The 15,645-nt window shown below is 53.6% G+C and overlaps 6 protein-coding genes across 6 annotated transcripts; 3 read left to right on the top strand and 3 right to left on the bottom strand.

The window, feature by feature from the left end:
- Positions 1–74: 74 nt before the first annotated feature.
- Positions 75–2,067, bottom strand: COCVIDRAFT_94333 (hypothetical protein; the record flags this gene model as incomplete). The annotated part of the gene is made up of 2 exons (XM_014703000.1): positions 75–1,823; positions 1,897–2,067. The coding sequence occupies 2 exons, from the start codon at positions 2,065–2,067 to the stop codon at positions 75–77; spliced, it is 1,920 nt and encodes a 639-aa protein (XP_014558486.1).
- A 540-nt stretch (positions 2,068–2,607) lies between these two features.
- COCVIDRAFT_36256 (hypothetical protein) lies at positions 2,608–3,767 on the bottom strand (the record flags this gene model as incomplete). The annotated part of the gene is made up of 3 exons (XM_014702999.1): positions 2,608–3,064; positions 3,117–3,635; positions 3,688–3,767. 3 exons carry the CDS (start codon positions 3,765–3,767, stop codon positions 2,608–2,610), a joined length of 1,056 nt encoding a protein of 351 aa, XP_014558485.1.
- A 656-nt stretch (positions 3,768–4,423) lies between these two features.
- On the top strand, positions 4,424–7,573 carry COCVIDRAFT_36255 (hypothetical protein; the record flags this gene model as incomplete). Its single annotated transcript, XM_014702998.1, has 3 exons — positions 4,424–5,764; positions 5,812–6,932; positions 6,985–7,573. 3 exons carry the CDS (start codon positions 4,424–4,426, stop codon positions 7,571–7,573), a joined length of 3,051 nt encoding a protein of 1,016 aa, XP_014558484.1.
- Positions 7,574–8,029: 456 nt separating this feature from the next.
- COCVIDRAFT_94510 (hypothetical protein) lies at positions 8,030–8,740 on the bottom strand (the record flags this gene model as incomplete). The annotated part of the gene is made up of 1 exon (XM_014702997.1): positions 8,030–8,740. The coding sequence occupies one exon, from the start codon at positions 8,738–8,740 to the stop codon at positions 8,030–8,032; it is 711 nt and encodes a 236-aa protein (XP_014558483.1).
- A 635-nt stretch (positions 8,741–9,375) lies between these two features.
- On the top strand, positions 9,376–11,689 carry COCVIDRAFT_36253 (hypothetical protein; the record flags this gene model as incomplete). The annotated part of the gene is made up of 5 exons (XM_014702996.1): positions 9,376–9,642; positions 9,704–10,800; positions 10,848–11,101; positions 11,179–11,607; positions 11,670–11,689. 5 exons carry the CDS (start codon positions 9,376–9,378, stop codon positions 11,687–11,689), a joined length of 2,067 nt encoding a protein of 688 aa, XP_014558482.1.
- Positions 11,690–13,100: 1,411 nt separating this feature from the next.
- COCVIDRAFT_94389 (hypothetical protein) lies at positions 13,101–14,716 on the top strand (the record flags this gene model as incomplete). The annotated part of the gene is made up of 2 exons (XM_014702995.1): positions 13,101–13,174; positions 13,333–14,716. The coding sequence occupies 2 exons, from the start codon at positions 13,101–13,103 to the stop codon at positions 14,714–14,716; spliced, it is 1,458 nt and encodes a 485-aa protein (XP_014558481.1).
- Between the last annotated feature and the right edge of the window lie 929 nt (positions 14,717–15,645).

Here is a 15,645-nt window from a genome sequence, read left to right as displayed (position 1 = left end):
TATCATCTCGCCCCGATGCGTTTCCTTCGTTTACCTGAGCACTAGTAGGAATGCTGTCCCTACTATCCTCCGCTTCAAAATTCAAATTCGCCACGAAAACGCTCGACATCCATGCCTGGCCCTACAATATCCGACAAGTCTCTTCGTCCCATTTGGCCAAACACTCTCCGGAGGGTGTCGTACAAGTTTGTGCTTTGGTTCTGATGAATCATGTTGTCTAGTTGACTCTCTGACACGCCGTCGCCAACGACTTCTCTCGCCTTCTCTTTGCCTTCTCGCTCTACGACCTTGTGCATAGCCAGAGCACCGAGCAAGTGCTGTGCTGCCTCAGTGTAGCAGCCGATATTGATGCACGAGACACCGAGGTTGTAGCGGGCGCGGACGAAGTTTGGACGGAGGGCGAGAGCACGTGAGTAAGCGTCGATGGCTTCTTCGCTTCGGCCCGAGTTTGCGAGGGTGGCGCCGAGGCGGTTCCAGAGGAGGTGGACTTGTGATGATGAGTTCGAGACACCGGATTCGGTGGAAGCGAGGGCGGCGCCGAAACAATCGACGGCTTTGTCGTATTCTTCTACGCCGTAGAACAACACACCTAAGCCAACTTGTACGTCGGGGTCCATCTGCTCACCAGACGGCGATAATTGTGCGGCTTGAATGAAAAGATTGGTAACCTTCTCGTGGAGTAGATGGCGGTCTGTGAAGCCCATCTCGGCATCTGACGAGAGCGGTTCCTTGATGAGAGAGGGGTACTTGGTTGCTAGCCAGCGTTCTAATGTCCGGTATGCTGTGCTCTCGTAGCCTTCGTTTGTGTAAGATACAGCCAGACCCATGAGGGCTTCGAGGTTCGAGGGGTCTTGCTTCAACGCATGTTCCAACGCACGGATGGCGGGTGTTTCCTTCTCGTTCTGCGCCTGAGCCTCACCCAACCTCACCCAAGCCGCAATGTGGTTTGGATCCTTTTGTACTGCTGCTTCAAATGCCAGGGCGGCCAATGATAAGTTTCCACCTTCTTCCATGATTTTGACACCCTCCTCGAACGGATTTGTGACATTCTTGAAGAGGTTCTCCTGCTCAAACAGATAGTCGCCCATAGACGGGTCGCGGACCGGATGTGTGTTGAGACCATCGAAACCCTCCCACTGGTCGAGATCGCCCATGTGTCCTTCGACAAATCTCTCCTCGTTGGCAAGTTGCCTAGCGTATTCAGTCTCAGCTTGAATTCCTTTCCAGACGGACTCGAAATCGTCGAAGTCAACGGCGTCTTTCTCTACTGACCTGTCCATTTCGTTCAGCTCAGCCTCCATAGCCTTGTTGGCTTCCTCGTCGAGCGCGTCCAGGTTCTGTTGGTCGGTCTGTTCCAACTGCGCAAACTGTGCTTCCCAGTCATGGTCGTCGAGTTCGACCATGCGTCCTTTTCCCTTTCCTGAGTCCTGTACGGGCTGTTGAAAGTTTTGTGGTGCATATGGCTGTTGCATCATGCCCATGCCCATACCACCCATACCCATACCCATGCCCATGCCGTACATGGGCTGCTGGTACGCCGACATGGAAGGCTGTGATGCGGTTGTAGGGCTCGCGGTCCGAGCGGCAGAATTCATTTGCTGGAACTTTGCGAATTCAGCAGGGTTGAAGCCCGCTGGTCTCTCTTGCATGGCTGGGCCCATTTGGGGAGCCTGCATGCCCGGATCGAACTCGGCTGCCCATGCTGGCGATCCGCTATGCTGGGCTCGCTCTAATTCTCTACGCATCTGCTCCATGGCAAAGGGTGACGCAGGTCCGGGCCCTTGTGGGAGCTGTACGTTCTGATTCATGAACTCATTCATCATCTGCCGGCCCTCGGGTTAGTCATGGCATATTTTCTCTACTCTGCATTGTTTGCATGCGCTGTTGCTAACTTACACCATCGGAAGGACCGCCCATTTGCTGACTTCGCATGCCCTCCTGCATACCACCTGGTCTGCGCCCGACCAGGCGGTCGCGTTGTAGAGACTTGTCATCTTGTACATGCTTGGTGAACTGGCTGAGCGGGTTGGCCCCCGTGGAGCACTCGGCACCGCCGAGGAAGGACATGACTAAATTTGTGATGAGTGAATAATGTCAATGAGTTGGTTACGGCGCGACGAAGAAGAGGTGGTGAACAGAGAGACAAATAAGGACGCTGGAGGTGGGTAGGCGGAGCCCGCGCGTCGAGTAATTGATCAGCAGCAGATGCCGGGTGGAGATGGTACGCGGGGCAAGCCGAGGTCGCAGCCGGTCGCGCTTGCCGAATCCTGGTCCACACTTCGCCGCTGCCCTGCATGCAACCACGGCATTGGCTTGACATCGATGCATCGATTAAACTCTTATTTAGAAACCATCAAAGACGCATGGATTTTTCACCCTATATGATGTACAAATGAAGAGGGGAATGGCAACGCCGGACGCTCTCCACTATGAAACAAGCAACTTGTATATCAACATGGGGCATAACTGACCACACACAGGTCCCAGTCATACATATCGTACAGAGACCCATCCCCCTGCAGTCGTCATTCGTCTATCCTCCAAATGAGAGGTAGCCCCTTCAATATTTGTTTTACATTTCATCTCGTACCGTCATCTGCTTTTCATCTATTCCTGGAACGAATCCTGGCGCTTACCACGCTCACGCTGTGTGTCTGTGTTGGATTTGCTGAAATCGACGCGGAGTTGTCTGCCATAGATGACCTTCTCCTTGAGAACTTCTCTGGCACGGGTGGCGCTGGCCACATCGATGAAGTCTGCATGAGCAAAGCCTCGCGGTTGGCCGGTTCTCCTGTCAATGGCAACACGTACATCCAAGACGTTGCGAATGTCGCGGAAGAGGTCGTTGAGGTCCTTGTCTGACATCTCAAACGACATGTTGCCGATGAAGAGCGTCTTGGATGGAGGGTTGGGCTCGTTGCCATTGGATGCGCGCCCCTTTGCCGCCTGATACTTGGGCGTGTGGAACTGAACGACAAGGTTGCGGCCTTCAAACACCTGCATGTCGAGGTTGTCAATAGCAGCCTGCGCATCACTGACGTTCTTGTATTCGACGTAGGCGAAACTAAACAATCAGCGTCAGTCAATATTGAGCCATTTGGAGTGGAGAATATTACCCTCTGCTAAGACCCCGGTTATCGTAGACAATCTTGACGCTCTCAATATCACCAAAGCGAGAGAAGACACGCTTCAGCTGGTCTGGGGTGACTTCGTAGTAGAGGTTGCCAATGTAAAGCACGTTATGGGGTTCGATATTCTTGGATGTTCGTTCCCTCTTGCCCCGCGGGCTAGGCTGGGCTGCGGCAGCCTCGAGCGCATCAATGCCGACAGTGGCAGACTTGTCGGTGGGCTCTGCCTGTGCCTCTTGTTGTGCGGGCGTCAAGTTGTCCTCGACAGGCGCCTCTGCTGCTGTCTGGGCAAAGTTCTCGGAGGCTTCTGCGGCAGCAGCCTCAGCTGAGTCGGTTTTGGTCACCTCATCGCTAGCGAATCTTCGTTGGAAAGAGGCAATTGACCACTGTTGCTGCCTTGGACGGAACGCCGAGGGTGTGAGAGTAGTAATGGAGCGCGGCTGCACCAGATACGCCTTGGAGGGCGAGGCACTGATGGCGCGGGCGGCAGCACGACGGAGAAGAAACCTTCATGAGTGGTAAGTATGCATGGTCAATGTGCCGTATGGGTATGTCTTACATGGTGGCGATTGGACAAAGGCTGGCGATAGTCACTCGAAATTCCAGAAGTCGAAATGCGGTAAATTTTTGGACATGCATGGTAGTCCCGCGCTAGAGGACGCTCACGTGACGCAGCGTCGATCCTAGCCAGGGCGGGCGACAGACATGGTATGGTCGAGTTTCCCCCCCGCCGACAACATTGCAAGCCGAGGGTGAGGGGCCTAGCGAATTAGTCCATACGCAGTATTTATGTGCACATGGCCGTGGGAGACCTGCCTGAGCGCAATCATACCTGCGTGCAGCCTCCATATCTTTTTGCTCAGTCCTTCTCGCCATGCCGCTAGGAGCAGGCGTGACATGCAGTAGTCATCGAGTCCATATTTGACATAATGGCACGGGGCAAGGCGACTGGTCGGCGGGGTCCGATGCGCGTTGCTTGTGTGTGTGAGTCTTGTTCGCAGTTCTGCATCCACCCTGGCATTCACAACTCCCACCCTTCAATGCCACCATGCTGAAAGGTAGCCCTCGCTGACCCTTCCATCTCTTGCCCAACCATACTAATGTGTCCTGCAGGAGCATTCTCTGCAGACGCAGATGCGTCGCCAGACTTTGGCCCTGCCCACGACGATCATATATTTTCGTCAGAGGAAGACGAGCTCGATCTAGACGACTCGGACACAGAGCCTGGCGGCAGCGGGCGTACAAAAACCAATTATGGTGCGACTTCAGCATCGCAGCGAAGTGCCGGCCCCAACATGGAAGACGACGATGACGGCATACTCCCCCGCGACAAACAGCGCCGGACTGCATTCTATGACTACACTGCTGAGAAGCAAATGAGCCACACCGAAGCCAAGCAATTCTACCAAAGGCATCAGCTCGAGACACAGCACGGCGGCCCCCAAGCAGACATGCACAGCCCCGCCATGCGCGCAAAGACATTCCCTGCCAATTTCGGTGGCACTGACGGTGTCGACTTTCTCAGCAGGGCCGAGAGTACTCGCTCGCGGAAGAGCAATGTCAGCCATGCCAACCATGTCCAACGACCCTACATACCCATCGGCTCGTCACACGCAGAGCAGTCGCATGAACCTCGTCGGCACATGACCCAGCACGTCCCTGACCCTATAGGTGCCCACGATGAGACCGACCATTTTCTTCAGGCTGATCAACAGGCCCGATCGCATGGCCAACACCCCAATCTCCCTCATGAACACAAGCCTCTTCTGGCTGAACAAGGGATCCACGGTGCAGGTGCAGGCATAGGCGTTGGAACAGGGGCAGGAGGATTCGCAATGTCTGATTCCAGCATCACTGCTGAGCTCAGCTCCATCTACGCAAACATTCAGAAAGTGCTCGATCTGCGCCACAAGTACATCCGCCTGTCGTTGCAACGCTCCTTCGACAATCCCAAGGATGATCCAGCTTGGCGCATTTACCCATCTCCTCCAGAACCTGTGTGGAATGACACCTCCAAAGAGCGTCGCAATGCAGCTAGTAGCATGCAAAACAGTGGTATTCTAGAGCCGAATGAGATGCCTAAGCCACCTCGTAAAATGGGTACCAACATCGGCGAAGATTTCCACTTGGAAGAGTGCCTTCCCGTGCCCGGTCCTGGTGAGATGTCATTCCGGCTTGACGAAAGCGGCGTATACCAAGTATATGAGACTGCTAAATCTGCTGAGCTTGATACTCCCATCATTGCGATCCCGACGTTGCGCGAATTCTACATTGATCTCGATTCCATTCTGGAGATATCTTCCGATGGACCCAGCAAAAGTTTCGCCTTCCGCCGTCTCCAATACCTCGAGGGAAAGTTCAATCTTTACTATCTGCTCAACGAGTACCAGGAGACAGCCGATACCAAGAAGGTGCCCCACAGAGACTTTTACAATGTACGAAAGGTCGATACGCACGTGCACCATTCTGCATGCATGAACCAGAAGCATCTGCTGCGCTTTATCAAGTCCAAGATGAAGAAGTCCCCTGACGAGGTAGTACTGTACCGTGATGGCAAGCATCTCACGCTGAGGGAAGTATTTGAATCCATCAACTTGACGGCGTACGACCTGAGTATCGACACACTAGATATGCATGTAAGTAACGACTTGACGCTTTTGATACGACAATGCTAACCAGACAGGCTCATACCGACTCATTCCATCGCTTTGACAAGTTCAACTTGAAGTACAACCCAGTTGGTGAATCGCGTTTAAGGACCATCTTCTTGAAGACAGACAATTTTGTCAAAGGCCGCTATTTGGCTGAAATCACCAAAGAAGTCATTTCCGATCTCGAGGCGAGCAAGTACCAGTTCGTAGAATGGCGCATTTCCATCTACGGCCGAGACATTGACGAGTGGGACAAGCTTGCGGCTTGGGTTGTTGACAATAAGCTCTTCTCGCCCAACGTTAGATGGCTGATTCAAGTTCCGCGCTTGTTTGATGTATACAAGGCAACTGGTCTAATGGATAACTTCCAGCAAGTTATCGTAAATGTATTCCAGCCTCTGTTTGAAGTCACCAAAGACCCTTCAAGTCACCCCAAGCTCCACATCTTCTTGCAGAGGGTCATTGGCTTTGATAGTGTTGACGACGAAAGCAAAGTCGAGCGCCGCGTGTACAAGAAATTCCCGTTCCCGAGCGAGTGGTCTACGAAGCAGAACCCGCCGTACAGCTACTGGATGTACTATCTGTTTGCCAATATGTCGTCACTTAACGTTTGGAGAAAACAGCGGGGCTTCAACACGTTCCTCCTCCGTCCGCACTGTGGTGAGGCTGGTGATACCGATCATTTGGCTGCAGCGGTTCTTTGCTGCCACAGCATCAGCCATGGCCTATTGCTCCGAAAGGTGCCTCTTCTCCAATACATTTTCTACCTCGAGCAGATTGGAGTGGCCATGTCGCCCCTCAGTAACAACGCACTCTTCCTGGCGTATGAGCGAAACCCATTCATGAGCTACTTCAGACGGGGTTTGAATGTTTCGTTGTCAACGGATGATCCTCTCCAGTTTGCTTTTACCAAGGAGCCTCTGATTGAAGAGTACTCAGTCGCGGCGCAGATCTACAAGCTGAGTGCTGTAGATATGTGTGAGCTAGCCAAACACTCAGTTGAGCAGAGTGGCTTTGAGCATGTAGTCAAGCAAAAGTGGTTGGGTAGCAACTACCATCTCCCCGGTGTTGCGGGTAACGACATGGCAAGGTCCAATGTGCCCAGCATCCGCGAAGCATTCCGACATGAGACTCTCATGGGAGAATTAGCTATGTAAGTTTTGCGCTTGAAGCTTTTCTAAGATATTCATACTAACACCACCCAGGATTGATCGCTACACGCGCGCAGCCCAGGCCGGCAGCCACGACTTAACCAGCTCTAATCTGCAATCCGAGGTGCCCCAGACTCCCAAATCACTCCAAGGAGTCCCATTCCCCGGGTCACCAACGCACGCCTCAGCTGCGGGTAGCAAACAAATCTTCTCCATGCTCCCTCCAGCTCAAGTCGCCCGCCTCAAGCCCTCTGGATCCACCGCCGACGCAATCAACCCGCAAACTCAACCCGCGTCACCAACCAGCGCCCACGACGGCAGCAACGCCGACCGTTCGCACCGCAACAACAACATGACCGTCAACCCAAACGCCGTGCCTGTAGTCCAGCAGCCGGTAGACGGCCAGGCCCCACCTGCCGGTTTAGAGGAACCAGACACGGGACTAAGGCGTTCAACTAGTTCCGTCACGTTGGACGGGGAGCCGAAATTGTTTCCAGGTGTTGTGAGCAGTAGGAGTCGTAGGCGCAGCACAAAGAATAGTCAGGCTGAGGATGGTGAGGGGGCAAGTTCGCGGCTGAGAAGGTATCCGACGGGGGAGACGGAGAGTGTGGTCGAGGAGAAGGATACCGATGATGAGGAGTAAGAAAAGGATGGAATTCATGATGCTGACTTTGTAAGGCAATTATCAATACTAGACATGAATTTATTGTTTCGGGTCGGTCTTTTGTATACTCGTTACTATGTACTTCATATCTATATCCACGACTGCTTCGTGGTCCAGCCTAGGTTCATAATGTATGAAGATCCTTCGTACTTACTATGTACATGCCCTGTATCCAAAAAAAATATGTAGGAAAATCGTTCTTAATTATCGCTTGCATCGGTACGTTGATGAGATGAAGAAACGCCAAAGGAAAAGATGTAAACGCTCGCTGTACGATAAGGAACGCAAACAAAACAAAAATCCAAAAGTAAAAGAAGGCGAAAAAGTCAGCGCCAAAGGATCAAATGAGCACTAAATATAAAGAAAAGGAGGCTAAAATAAGAAAAAGAAAAAAAGTCCAAACTGGGAAATTTTTTCAAAATAATTCCCGTATGTTCAGGAATTGATGGTCCGCGAGTAACAATCCAAACACCAGGCATCGCCCTCTTCCCCGACCTCCACTATGCACTTTTTACAAATCGCCTTGGCACAGCCAACACACTGCCTGGCGCAAATGAAGCACGTCCGTCCCTCACACCTCCTGCAGTCTAGATAATTTTCCAGATCCTTCTTTCGCGTCGGCGCTTTTTGGCAGGCATGGCACGAGCGCAGGTCGGAGACCGCATGGTGATGTGCCGGGGTCCCACAGGTAGTAGTAGTAGGAGATTGAACGTCGAGATCGATATCCATGAGGTGCGAGGTTGATTTTACGAGGGAGGCTTTTGGACTGAAGCGTTTGAGTTGTTTGACGGGGCGGCGGTCTGACGAGAAGTCGTGGGCCTTTGAGGGGAGGAAGGCGTAGGAGAGGGTGTTGTTGGAGTCGAATGGCGGGGTATTGGGGTGGTGGAGACGAGAGGCGTCGCGGCTTAGAGAGGAGCGGTGGTGACGCGGGATGCTCTTTGGGGAGATTTCGGTGCCGGAAGGGTGGAGGGAAGTACATGGGCGTTCGTAGAGTTGTGGTTTGTCGTCGCCTGCTTGTCGCTTTCTCTTGCCAAGACCGGCGGCGGGCTGGTCGGGGGCCATGGTGTGCCAATTGTGAGATGTGTTGTCTTGTTGCCAATCGCGTGTGGTGCTGGGGCCGAAGAGATCGGAGGTAATGTATACCATGGTGGCGGTTGCGGCGGTTGTTGTTGTGGTTGTTGTTATGGTGATGGTTTTACGGCGAGGTGAAGGAGGAGTACTGGTGGTCTTGAAGAAGGCGAAAAGAGGTGGAACGTGCGATGATGCAACCAAGAGACACTGGTACCAGAACAGCACAACACGTGTCGGGCAAGGCAGCGGCTGCAGACAGGGTGTGGGATGTGGGTCTCGAGGGGAGAAGAGAGCGACGGAGGGTTGGGCTCAATGTTGTTGAATACGAAGTCGACGACGGTAACGACGACGAGAGAGGACGGACGGGCTGTTGTCGGGCCTAGAAACAAGGCACATGCTCGGCGTACCTGACTAGCGGCCGAATCAGGCATCCGACAGGGGACCGGCTGACTTGACCCCCACGACGCGCTTCACGTGCTGCCAAGTCTCCCCTTCACGCTCCTCTCGACACGCGACGGGCGACGGCACCGAGAACAGCGACAACAGCAGCATTTGCGCACAACCAGCGCTTGCATATATCCCCGGCCTGGCACTCCTGCGTCTGTGTCATGTTCGCCGCCTGCGCGTGATTGGCATGACATCGCCATCCGCAGCACTACTACCACATACCCCACACTGTGATACCCCCTGCACGCTGAAAGCTGGAGAAGATGGACAGCGTCAATGTCTCTGAATTGGTCGCCCGCCTCGGCGCGGAGGAGGAGTCGGTGCGCAAGATGGCCGTCTTCAAACTCCAGAATGCCATCGGCGACCCTTCATTCGCTGATGTCTTCATTTACGAAGGGGGCCTGCCCAAACTGCGCTTCCTGGCCCTACACTCGACCGGAAATACACTGGCCTATTGTCTCACTTCTCTGGCCCGCCTGCTCGAGCTGGATAAAGGATGGGACCATGTCACGGATGATTTGATTGCAAGAGTAAGTCAAGAGAGGGGAGACTGTTGTGTGTGTGTGAGCATATCTAACCAATGCACAATAGATAGTCGACCTGGTCGTCGCACAACCACTTGTCAACGTCAACCGAGGTGCCATGTCAGTCCTCGCCGTAATCGTCGGTCATCCCTCACACCGAAGCTCCCACTCGGGCACCACAGGCTTCCAGCGCCTCAAGCCAGCCGTCGACGCTCAACCCCAGTTCCTATCATCCTTGGTTGAAAAAATTGCGTCGGCCGACCATGCGCTCTGTGCAAACTCCCTCCAGCTTATCAATGCATTGATGCGTGACGCCATTGCAAACGATGCCGCCTTCGAATGGCCCAAATTCATAAAGCAACTCCAGGAGCTGGGCGTGATCAAGAGCGTGTATGGGCTCATGCAGAGTACCGCAATACAAGATCTGGCTCACCCATTGTTGGACTTTCAGTCATTGACAAAGACGTTGCTGAGGAATTGGAGGGAAGAAAAGGTGGATCTGGAAAATCCCGACCATCGAAGGGCTATTCGGGGCCTACATACTGCGAGTCAACCAGACAGGTCATCATCAGATCCAAAAGGAAGCAAGAAGCACCATCCGGAAAAATGGAGCCGGCTGGGTTTCGAGACGGAGTCACCGGCGTGGGAGTTCAACGGGACTGGATTCTTGGGGCTTATGGACATTACCGACTTTGTTTATAAAAACGAAGATGGCTTTCAGAAGCTTTTGCTGGAGCAGTCGGCCGAGCCAGCCGAGCAACGGTGTCCGATTGCTCGGGCGAGTCTTTCGGTCACGCAAACACTATATGAGCATTTTGAAGTGGATAAATTGGATGATGTTGAGTCTCTCCGCCATACCGACTCGCGGGCCAACTTTGACCGAGCATTTAAGCCTCTGTTGCTGCATTGGTCTAGGTTACACACGAGTGGTCTGAATGCCTTTATCCGACTGTGGAAAGCAGCAGGGGCGCAGATTGAAGACTTTGAAAAGATTGAGGAACTGATTCGCATCTTGATTGAGCAGGTGGTCGGGCAAGCACCACGAATGAAAGATGTCAAGGAAATTGAAGAGGAGCTGGTAGAGTTTGAGCTCAAGCGGCTGCGAGAATTGCAGATGGAGGTGCTTGAACTGACGTATGAAGATGCATGGGGTCATCACCTGCGGTATGCAGTTTGCCTATTGTCTGCCGTGCCAAGCTAACACTCCACAGCCAAGTTCGCGACGAGCTCAATCACGAGGCGCTGCAGTTTGTCAAGGAGCAACGGATAAGATGCTTGCTTCAAGGTGCATGGTTCCCAATGGGAGCAGACTTTGGCACAAACACCGGTCCAGTAGCTGGCAACCGTGCAGTGCCTTCGTCGTGGCGCTTTGTTCGACTGTCACACAACCGGCGATACCTGCACTACGCTGACTTTAACGAAAAGACGGCGACAGAGCCGAAATTAGATGCGCTGCAGGAAAAGAGTAAGTACTACACGCTCCACTAGGTGCATCCCAGGGCCCAGTTGCATTTTCGCGGCGGCTGACACAGAAATCAACAGTCGATTTGTCCATTGTCTCATCAGTTGTGAGCAATGTCTCGGCCTCGGCCCCATCGACAGCATCGTCGGACAGTACGGTGAGGACGCTGCCAGGCCATGAGCGGGCGTCGACATCGACCAAGATCACGATCCACGGGTACATGGCTCTATCGAATCATGCGCGGCAGACGTCGAGTGGGTCGGGTGCAGGACGCAAAGAAACCGTACTGTTGCATCTGCACCCTCAAAGCCATACCCTTGCTTCCGAGTGGCTTGATGGGCTGCTGATGCTTCTCAACCAACAGCCGATTACGGCGAATACCAACAAGCTTGTGACATTTATCGGCGGCTATGGGCTCAAGATCCGGCTGCTAAACGTGCGGTACGAGGATGTAGGGCTGGAGGAACCAGTGCTTCCTAGCCGCGAAGGGCTGGACGACGAGTATTACTGTAAGTGTTTTGGTGTGGTATGGTTGTGGCAGGTGGTCCTTGTACTGACGTGTCACGTGTAGATGACATTGCAGGAGCTTGAGGAGGAGAGCGACAGGCAGTTGCCTGCAGACGAGGGGGGATTTCGTTAGACAAGCAAGCAAGCAAGCAAGATGGGATGTGCACGGTGGAGGGGGGTATGTATGTGGGAGGGAGGGAGTGGTTGGGGCCGGAACAGGGCGGGGTGCAGGCTGTTGGGTAGGCTAAGGACAAGTGTGCAAAGTCCACTTTATAGTGCTTGGGGTGGTGGTGGCATGGCGGGGTATGTGCCGAAGGAGGTGATTGCTGGCGAGCTGAGGAAGTTGAGACTGGCGGTTTGGTTGCAGTTGGGGGCTGGCGGTTGGCCGATGACGGCGGGTAGCGGAGGCGCTTCTCTTGAGATACCCTTTCCTTTGTTGGATACTTGCTGTACTTTCTATGTTCACTTTGATTCACACACACACACACACACACACACACACACTTTGATATTGCATGCCACAAGACCAGCATGGGCAAGCAATGAACCAGGCGGCGGGGGGGCAGACGAGTGAGTGCTTTGTGCTGCTTTGTTTTGCGCCATGTTGCACAGCGCATGGCCGGGACGTTGCACGGGACGTGCTTGGAGGGCAGTTGTGCTCTGGGGCGGGCGGAGGGGCGGTCAGCAGGCAATATTCCAGAAGCAAATACGCATGCTCTGGACGTCCATGATACGGGAGCCATGGACAAAGGCTAGCTGGTGCGCGATCCCATGGACCGGGTATAGGAGCGGCCATGCGGTGTGTCGCACGCTAGGAGCGCCGCGAGACCCGCAGGCGGTCGGAGGGTGGAGACGGCGGCTCTGAAACCGCGAAGGCCAATGGTGGAGAGCAGAGAGTTGCAGAGGCTCATGGCTGTGGATTGACTCTCGGAGGAACCACTACGGCTCTACCAAGGTCCGTCCGTGTCTGTGGGCGCCGTGGACAGGACTGGACAGGACTGGACAGGACTGGACAGGAGACTGCTGCTGCACCGCTGCCTTAGCTGCACATGTGGCATCCCGTCACCCAATATGCTCCCGCCCACCCGGTGCATCTGTCGTAACCACGCTGCCTCACTAGAGCTCTCTGCCTGCTGCTCTGGCCTACTCAGCCTCCAGCTGCTACCCTCTCCTCTTGCGCGCTCCATATAGTTTCTTTCTTTTTCTTCAACATCACCAGCCTGGCCCTTGTTTCCACGTCGGATAGCCTGCCGGCCCGCCATTGAATGCCCACCATACCTGCATACATACACGCAGACAGGCAATACTTACATAGTACTTTTGCACACCACCCTTCACAGCCGGCCCATTTGCCTCACCGCGCCCTGGGCGGCCTCGGAGCATCCCTCGTCCTGCCATCCACAAACACCACACCCCCCTTGGCCGGATGCCTCTTGTCACTGGCTCCAAACCGACGACAACGCCATCACCCACTTTGAGTATTCCAGCCGACGCCATGAGGAGCAAACCCAGAAGCACTACGCTGCCTCTCCCACAGGCGGAGTTCGAGGCGCTGCCCGATTCGGTCCAGTAAGTCCAACTCGCCGCTTGTGATTGGCTCCCCAGTGTGATAGGGGCGCATACGTCACGTGCAGATACCGATACCCACCCCCCACCATGAATGGCTGTACCTTGCAGTAGCATAAGGGCACCCTTGAGAATGTCGTCGCTAATTAGTCCCCTTCTAGGAGAAAGTACTTTTCGTCCCTGGAGCGTCTGCAGATCCAACGGCAGGCCTTGGACGAGCCTACATCAGGCCGCTCTTCCCAGGCCAGTTCCTCCAGACTCCACCGGCCCACGTTGTCACTGGGTGCCGTACGCCGCAGACGCAGACTCGAAAAACCTGTCCTCGACTACGACATCTCGCTCGCCGACGTTGAGTTTTTCTTCTCTCTACCCGAAAAAGTCCGCAAGCAGCTGTTTTCGCGTGAGGAGCAGTTGCTTCTTCAAGGCTGGCGTGAACATTCCTTCGCTGCCGACGACCCAGACGCCGAGTGGGAACAACAACGCTTCGACGACTTCCACTTTGACTTTTCACTGCCGTCCGGCCTCGACACTGCCGAGCGCGGACGTCCCTTGAGACCACGTTCAGTATCGTCAGCAGAAAGCCCACTGAGCGGACCGAGCGGCCTCTTTGCGGCCTTGGAAAAGGACCCGCATCATTCCACTACTCCTTCATATCTCGACACCATGGCCACCCCTACTCCTATATTCACCTCCAAAGAGATGCCCGCCCGCAACATGAGAAGAACAATGTCCCTTACCACTTATCCTGTCCGCGGCGGATCCTCTTCCTCTCCCTTTGGACCTCCGTTCCTTAGTGGTATCAACACCCGCCCGCACCAACGCTCACAATCCTCTTCGCTTACCGGCCGCACGCCAGTCCACACACCCGTTTCTCCTGTGTTCGACCCCGAGGCCACCCACTACCAGGACCCGGAGGCGAGGAAGAAGCTACGCATGTACCTTGCTTCTCCGCAAAAGTTCGACGAAGCCATAGAATTCGGCTTCCCATCATCAACAAGACCAGAGACTGCTGCACCTGCACCGCACTACCACCTGCCACAGATTGACACTCATGCCTGCAAGTTCAGTCGGGATATGCAAACATTCCTCAGAGACGGGCAATTATCCTTCTTCGAGGATGAACGCCATGACAACGAAGGCTTAGAATCAGATGCCGACTCTGTCGCCGACATGGAATCGCCAGCTACACCCTCGAGTACCGGCGTGTCTTTTCGAATACATTCTCGCCAAACATCACACCGGAACATGTCCCTGGATTCGCCAATGCCATCGCCTGTGCACTCAACACACGCCCAACTAAACCGGGAGATGACTCTGCGCATGACCTTGACCCGTCCAGATCTCCGTGCAGACGAAGAGCAGCTGTATGGCTGGCAAGGCGCCTCGTCCAGCCCCAAGCCTCAAAAAGACGATCCTTTGGCGCTAGAGGATCTTGTCTTCAGCGACGATATGACTGGCACCAAAGGTGCATTCTATGTTAAGCCCAAGCCGCGTGGAAACCTAGTCAGCCGCCTGCTGAAGCGCGCCAGTTTGAAATCTCGATGAACTACATCCGCTAGTCACTCGAAGCGTGGTCATCCTTATGGGCCTCGTGCCCTCTTTTTTTTTCTAGTCTATTTTTAAACCCCTGTTGTTACTTTCTTAGTTCTAATTCACCAACAGGTCTGCTGCGTTTGAGCGGGCGTTTTTGTTGTTGTTTCTCTTTTTGGTTCGACACACTGGTTTGGGCGCCAGAATTGTACGATATACTACGATGCACGATACGATTCAGATGCATGAATGAGGCGTTTTTCCTTTCAACCCACCCCACGCCAGGCTCGTCCTGTGCAATTCAGCTAGTCAAGTTTATCCAAAGAAAGATTTGCGGCAGCCATTGAGATCGGCATATCATTGTAAGGATTATTACACTGAGCCTGACTCTTTCTCTATCTTTTTTCCCACCAAAAAGCGTCTTCATTGTATTTGTCACTTTGTTTTTTTGCCCTTACTCGAGCATATCTATTGGCAATAAAGCTACCTTTGCAGAACAGACCAGGATGTCTCGCCTGTCGATTATACATTCTATCTCTCTTTCTGTCTCCCTTATATTTTTTTCCAAATAGTCTTTATTTCCCCTTCTTGTTTGTTACATGACTAGTTATCTCCTCCACGGATCATTGCGATGCCGTTCGGATGGACGAAACTAAAGGGGGATACCGGCACACGGGCCCCATTTGGCCCAGGATTTTGTGTTTCGAGCTAAAAGTACGGCAAAAAAACCGCGCCCACCCCCCACCTATTAAACGAGTTGGTTAGAGGAAAGTAGCCGGAAAACAAATCCGTACGTGTGTGTACAACATGTTTGTGTCCACGATGTGATTACTGCATGAAAGTAAAATAACCAGGGTGTGGTTTCTACAAATGGAGCCAAGATTGTCCAAACACCTTGTCAGTGCCGCTTATGATTACCCTCTGTGCAGGCAACGATCAGCATC

Source organism: Bipolaris victoriae, assembly GCF_000527765.1.
Source record: "Bipolaris victoriae FI3 unplaced genomic scaffold scaffold_26, whole genome shotgun sequence".
Lineage (NCBI taxonomy): Eukaryota > Fungi > Ascomycota > Dothideomycetes > Pleosporales > Pleosporaceae > Bipolaris > Bipolaris victoriae.
Note: the sequence above shows the minus strand (reverse complement) of the source record. Positions and strands in the feature narration are given on the sequence as shown.